The sequence below is a fragment of the Camelina sativa genome, chromosome 16, assembly GCF_000633955.1.
Source record: "Camelina sativa cultivar DH55 chromosome 16, Cs, whole genome shotgun sequence".
Classification (NCBI taxonomy): Eukaryota; Viridiplantae; Streptophyta; class Magnoliopsida; order Brassicales; family Brassicaceae; genus Camelina; species Camelina sativa.
Genome location: NC_025700.1, coordinates 19769221 through 19775970, shown reverse-complemented (window position 1 = coordinate 19775970; position 6750 = coordinate 19769221). Strand labels below are relative to the sequence as shown.

The following is a 6750-nucleotide window of genomic DNA, read 5'->3' as shown; positions in this document are numbered from 1 at the left end:
TTATTCATGTACGTATTGGGGGTGATATCAGGAATGGCCAGAGGAGGACTACCCGCCCTACGCAAATGGACCTGGATATGTTCTATCTTCTGACATTGCGCGCTTCATTGTAGAAGAGTTTGAGAGACATAAATTACGGGTAAGCAGACGAGGGAATCAAACCAATTATACATCTTCTTTTTCATTTCTCATTCTCTGTTGTTGAAAATGTCATTTGTTCACATACACCAGTTGTTCAAGATGGAGGACGTGAGTGTTGGAATGTGGGTTGAGCATTTCAAGAACACAACAAACCCAGTGGATTACAGGCACAGTCTGAGATTTTGTCAGTTTGGCTGTGTTGAGAACTACTACACAGCTCATTACCAGTCGCCGAGACAGATGATATGCTTATGGGATAAGCTCTTAAGACAGAACAAGCCCGAGTGTTGTAACATGAGATGATCTCTTGAGGAAACAGTTACGTTTTCTGAGATATATAACATGCCTTCAAGCTTGCTGTAGAAATCCAGGGCAAATTTTGCAAGCTCATCACACAGAGAGAGAAAGAGAGCCTGGACTTGATTCTATTGGTCTGCAGCTTCAAGCCTTCTGATACGTTGAAGAACTGGGGACACGAGAACAGGGAGTAGGGAAGAAAACATAGAGAATCACTTTATTTTTATTTATATGTATAAACCCATTTCTTAATCTGAATGGAAATTTTTTTTATTTCGTTTTGTCTTTCGACTTCATAACACAACTGCGGAGCTAGAAACAGTTCGTGGCCTTAAAAGGATTCTTTATGACTGAACAATACATGTTCTTTTTGGTTAATACAAATTACAAAGTTATAGCTAAAAGATAACTCAGAGATAACATTCAACAGTGAAACATAATCTACATACCTGAGGAATAAACGCTGTCGTTCCTTAAACGCTGTCATTTTTGAGTTTTGTGTCCCCTTCTGTTCTATGAATTGCTATCGTGTACTGTATATCTAAGGATTTGTGAAGAAAATGTTTGTGTAAATATTATATCTTTGGTTTCATTCATCATACATGTATTCTCTCAAAAACATCCCGAACATAAAATTCAATAACAAAACACAAACAAGAAACAAGTTTTGAAAAAAAACTAGTTTAATGAACCTAGCAGAATCAAAGACAGAGACACGAATAAAACCATCAAGCTTCCATAGAAACCATTCATATGCTTATAACAAGAAGACGATGATGAAGAAGGTGAACTTGAGGGACCGGGATTTCTTCTAGCTGCTGTGGAGTTCTCTTTGGAGCAAGTCAAGTTGCAACGGCTCGGCCTAACCACTCTATAGACACCGTTGCTTGTGAGTAAGTAGATGTCTTTGTTGTTATCTTCACCAAAGGAGAAGACATAGCCTAGAGATGGCCCTGAACTTCCCGGAGAATCACTGCATTTCATAGGTGAGTCGTCGGCGCAGTTGAAGGTTGTTCTGTTGCTCACAAAGTTCCCGCTATTAGCAGGCGTTTCAATCCCCGCCCACACGCCATTTCCATATAGATCAGCATACACGTACCTGCACAAGAAAAAAATTATTATTATTTCAAAAGGTTTTGTAACTATATGAATGTGAGAGCCACAAGAGAGAGTGTATGTTGGCTCACATTCCAGCTGTGCAAGGATCAGTCTCTGATCTATAGAAGTATCCTCCAGTGATTGAAGCTGATTTTCCACTTGAGTCAACTTCAGAGTGGTTGTAACCCATCACAGGAAGTATCGTGTTTACTGACTTAGCAGATGTGTTTCCTCCAGGGGATGACTCCGGATGGAAAATATTTGGGCCTTCGTAAACACGCCAACCGTAGTTTCCTCCTTTGGTAATGAGATCCACCTCTTCATATGTGTCCTATATTAACAGATAAACATATCAAGAATAATGAAAGTCTGCAAAGGAAAAACAGACAAACTGATTGTTGAAACCAGCTATTACCTGTCCAACATCAGCACACATGAAGTAAGAAGGTCTAGAAGAATCAAAGCTGCATCTCCATGGATTTCTCAATCCAACAGCCCATATTTCAGGTTCAAGATCTTTGTCTTCACGGAAAGGGTTGTCTTTTGGTATAGTGTAGTTTCCCCATAGACCCATTTTGGAGATCTCAGAAGCACCTGAAGGCATTTATGGATCTTGTTTAATGACAAAGAACATTCATATAATGCTGTGTTTTTGCATCACATGTTGCAGATTCAGCTACTACATAAACAAAAGGAAAAGTATACCCACTAGGAATGTTATCTACGTCAAGCCTCATGATCTTTCCTAGCAAAGATTTCTTGTTCTGTGAGAAATTATACGGGTCTGCGCCTCCGCCTCCATCTCCCATCATGAAGTATAGGTATCCATCTGGACCAAAGAGAATCTGTCCAGCATGGTGAGATGTGAAAGGAAGTCCCATTGTGAAAATCCTCCTGACTTCTGTTGGCTTAGCGTTCTTCGCCTGAACAATGGGAAAAAGCTTAAGGCTCTGTGACAAACAACAAAAGTTTTCGATGCTGAAAAGGGTAAAAGAAAAGTATATACCTTAGAAGGGTCTGACGAGGTACCATTGGTTGTATACTCAGCTATTACGGTTTGGTATTGGCATGGTTGTGATCCACTGTCAGGAGTTATTTTGGAAGGATCACAGTTCACATCGGAGTTACATGAGCACCTTCCAGTACATCCCGGCCACTTGGACTTATCACAGTTGAAAGAAGCGAAGAACCGTCCATTTTGAGCAAATTTTGGATGAAAAGCCATTCCCATCATTCCAAACTCAGTATCAAAATGAATCTCATCAGTCAAATCCACAAACGGACTAGATGGATCCACATCCAATACCCCGCCTGAATCCTGATCCGGTATACCAGCCAAGAATACTATTCCAGGTTGTGTAGAGAAAAAGGCACGGTTCGAGCCATCAGGGTGAGGAACCATGTTGAGGTAAGAACCGTTCCCGATTTTCTCAAGGCATAGACCAGAAGGTGGCTTGACAGGAGTAGTGTCATTAAGAGTAACAGGCTCACCGTTGAAGCAAACAGTTTCATTGGAGCTAGCTCCACCAAAGGCACTGCAGAAATCGGTTTTGGACTGCCACAGATCAGCAAGCTTGGAGGTATTGTTATTTGATGGCGCTCCAGCTCGGCCTTGCAATGAAGCAGCGAAAAGAGAACCCGATATGGAGACGTTTTGACATGTCTCCCATGTCTCAGAGCAAAAGTCCGTTGTGGAATTTGCTGAGCTGGTAGAGTTGCAGAGGATTGGAACAGACTGTTGATCTGAATTATCTCTGAATAAGTCCGATGAATAAGGATCGCATTTCTGTAACATCAAGAGTAAGAACTTAGAACACAATTCCTCTTCTGCATATTCTTTTTCAAACAAAAACAGGACAATTCACAATGGCTCCAAATTAACCAGGTAAAAAAAAATGGTTACAGATTAAAGTAAAAATTATGTATTGAGTGTTGCATAATGAAACCATTTGAAGATTTTTTCAGAGACAAAAGATAAGATTGTACTTACAGCACAAAGGATTGACTTTACAACAGAAGCACAACCCTTGTCGGAAATGTTCATAGCTTGGAATTGCTTATTCAAATTGGAATCTTCCATTGTATTGCAGCATGTCTTTACTTTGTAAGGACAAAAGCTCAATGTCGAATTCACCTCCAATGGAGCTCCTGCAAAAAAAAAATTGACCATTACATCAAATCCAAAATAGCAGGACAAAAATAAAATCAGTAGGATAACAAAAAAAACACTCACTTGAATCGGAACAAAGAGGAAGAGCCAAGGAAGAAAGAGCGAAGCATGATGACAGAAACAAACAGAAGAAGAACTGATGAAGAAGCCTCATGGTGTCTCAGAAGAGACAAATCTTGAGGCTTATGGATAATGACAGTGGAAGAGAGAGAGAGAGAGCGAATCAAGAAAGAAGAAGAAAAGAACTATCTTTTATATAAATGCTGATCTCTCAGGACAAGAAGACAAGAGAGATATGATTGAGAATCAAATAATAAAATTAGTTTGTTTGACTCTGCAGACAGAATAAATGAAACTGCGATGGCGTTTACTGTCTTCCCATGACTACCAACAACCATATCCCCAGAAATCTCTCTTCTGATGTAATAATTAATGAATATTATCATGTTCGTTTTGAATTTTTCAACTTTCTCGTGTCACAGAGAGAGATACGATGCACAAAGTTTGTGTCTTTTTCTTTGCTTTGCTGCTACCTTTTGATTTACAACTCCCTCTCTCATTCACGGGACGGGACTATCGTCTTCAGATTAGAAAGTCAAAGTAGTTGACTTCTTACCTCTGGGTTTTGGATTTCTAGGAACACTTAATGGGGTTCGAAAAGTAGGTTTGAAGTTGGTAGAGAAAAAAAAGCATTTGTCTTCTTCAAGTTCTCTTCCATTAAAGAGGCTACAAAACTACTTTTTATTCCAAAGTCATAACTTGTTTTTCCTACTAATAAAGTAATTACGTTGACGGTATAAACAGTGAAATGCATTGAATAGTGTTGGTGAATGGTGATTGGTTTTTAGATTAGTCTGAATAATGAATGAATGACTGAGGCTTGATGGCCTGCAGTATTATTTAAATGCATAGAGCATAGTTTATCAACAAATTTGTTTTTTTATAAAATTACAACATTATTGGGGGATCCGAGATGTCTATACACTTCACAAAACTCAAATTTGTGGAAGAAACTACAAAAAAAGAAAGAGAGACAAAGATCTCATCTTTCTTTCTTCCCATCTCTAAACACACACACACACACACACTTGATAAAAACATAACTTACAATTAACTTAATAGGTAAAGTATTTGATGTGTACCTCTGGGAAGCAGTATTTGTATTTTTCTTTTTGAAGTATAGTATTCACAAGAACTCTATCGACGATGCAACCTCTTTATAAGGATCTGTCGGTATAGCGCCTTTGTCCTAAAGAACAGTACAATGGCGACCAGAAACCCGAAGAAGGCAACAGACGCCATTATAATATATGACAGCCTGAAGCAGTGAGAGCCATAACATGTGTTCCCTTCTCCAGAAGCAGTCTTGTCATAGAAATAACCGATCAATCTTACAGAGAAGATATAGGAACCAATGGGACTAGCCACGGATATGGTGTTGAAGATGGTTCCCATGTGGCGGACCCCGAATAATTCAGAGGTGATTGTAGGCATCAATGACCACTGTGAACCATAACAAACGCCAACTATAATAGAACCAACATAGAGGTTTCCTTGGAAACCAGAGGCTATGATTAGGTGGCCTATGGTCATCGTTCCAAGTGTTGCAGCCATTAGCAAAGGACGTGGCCATCCTTTTTTGTGCAGCAATGCATCTGAGGCATAACCAGCTCCAAACCTACCAAGAAAGTTCCATATACTCCACAAGGAGACCAGTGAATTTATCTCAACAGATGAGTATCGAAGAGACTCGCCTATTTGCCGAATGTTGTTTATCGTCGAAAGTCCAGAGCCCATTCCACAAATCATGGCAAGAAACAACAACCAGAAGCTTAGGCTTTTCATAGCTTGCAGAAGATTCAGGTTCTCATTCAAACCAGAATCTACTCTACTGTCGCCTTCAGAACTTTGGTTACCGGAGGTTGTTGCCTTTGGACTGCTTATGAGAGGGGAATAATCATGTGGTGCTGTTTTCTCCATGATGTCTTGTTGTGCTCTTCTCGCAATAACTAGAGGTAAAGCAAGCAGGACGAGTAGACATACTAGTGTGACAACGTTGGCCCATGATGACAAACCAAAAGTGTTCTTCAATATGATAACGATCATAAGATAAGCTGCAATGATTAGAGATACAGCTGAAAGACCATTTAAGTGCTTTTTATCATCGGCTACGCTTGTCTCATAGATCCTGACTAAAGGCATGACCAAGAGTGAGAGCACTGTTGGTGTAACTGCCAGTAGAAGAATGAAGCTCGCTGGATCTCCAGCACACACTGTCTCGTACAGTTGAATTAATATCGCTCCGCTTAGACCAAGAAAACCCTGCAAAGAAAGAATTAGTGATAAGCTCGGATGCTTCACCATGATTATAAACAAACTGAAACCGTGTCAACAGTACAAAAGCATATTCAAAACTGACCAATTTATACAAAGACCATGAGTCATGGTCCATGACCTTCTCAATAGAAATACATCATGTATCAAGTACCAACTGTACTTCAATCAAAAGCTTTCCTATGGCATTTTACACTGAGTCAATCCAAGACATAACCTGTTTTTTTGTCAAACTCCAAGACATAACCTTAACTCTGATAAATCAACTAGAAACATAAGCCAAAATTCTCCAAAACGCTGTCAAAAATCTAAGATTCTCAAAAAGATGGAATCAACAGAAAGTCATTCATATACATCCCACAAAACTTTCAGCATGCATTAGTTAGCACTCACAACCACTAGAAACCATGAATCTCCCAGTGTTGATATATACTAAACCAAATGGGGTTTAAAAGAAGTTACTACTCTCAAAAGTGGAGGTTGCATTCACATTTGCAAGGTTAACCAGAAAAGAACAAATATTTACAAAGCAGAAGGTCCTACACTTATGATACACAATTTCGACTCTTTTACGTCAGACGTCAGATCACGATTCATAATGTCAGTGTGGATTCAAAATGTCAGATCCCTATTGCTAAGCAATCATTGCTTTCATGTCCAAGTACAAAGGATCAACCTTTTCAAACAGTTTCCCCCCCCCCCCCCCCCCC

The 6750-nt window shown here is 39.5% G+C and overlaps 3 protein-coding genes across 4 annotated transcripts in view; 1 reads left to right on the top strand and 2 right to left on the bottom strand.

Moving 5' to 3' along the window:
• The window catches only part of LOC104751348 (hydroxyproline O-galactosyltransferase GALT5), a 4206-nt gene extending 3495 nt beyond the window's left edge, over nt 1-711 (top strand). Inside the window, exon 7 of one of the 2 annotated variants that reach the window (XM_010473268.2) lies at nt 232-711. In XM_010473268.2, coding sequence (XP_010471570.1) covers nt 232-444 — 213 coding nt within the window. In that variant the 3' untranslated portion in view covers nt 445-711. The remainder of the gene's footprint in view (nt 1-231) is intronic. The other variant, XM_010473267.2, reaches the window with a different exon arrangement.
• On the bottom strand, nt 987-4099 carry LOC104751347 (HIPL1 protein). The gene is made up of 7 exons (XM_010473266.2): nt 3770-4099; nt 3527-3684; nt 2543-3322; nt 2246-2459; nt 1952-2130; nt 1626-1867; nt 987-1537 (listed from the first exon to the last, which is right to left on the bottom strand). Exons 1-7 carry the CDS (start codon nt 3858-3860, stop codon nt 1117-1119), a joined length of 2085 nt encoding a protein of 694 aa, XP_010471568.1. The 5' UTR covers nt 3861-4099; the 3' UTR covers nt 987-1116.
• Nucleotides 4623-6750, bottom strand: part of LOC104751346 (protein NUCLEAR FUSION DEFECTIVE 4-like) — a 3151-nt gene continuing 1023 nt past the window's right edge. Inside the window, exon 2 of the mRNA XM_010473265.2 lies at nt 4623-6028. Within this exon, the coding sequence (XP_010471567.1) occupies nt 4904-6028 (1125 nt within the window). The 3' untranslated portion in view covers nt 4623-4903. The remainder of the gene's footprint in view (nt 6029-6750) is intronic.

Excerpts from the sequence above, each read along its gene's own strand:
- LOC104751347 (XM_010473266.2), bottom strand. The coding sequence starts at position 3,860 with ATGAGGCTTCTTCATCAGTTCTTCTTCTGTTTGTTTCTGTCATCATGC. Across the intron at positions 3,685-3,769 it reads TCCTCTTTGTTCCGATTCAA|GAGCTCCATTGGAGGTGAAT; the intron begins GTGAGTGTTTTT and ends TTTTTTTTGCAG. Across the intron at positions 1,538-1,625 it reads GATCCTTGCACAGCTGGAAT|GTACGTGTATGCTGATCTAT; the intron begins GTGAGCCAACAT and ends TTTCTTGTGCAG.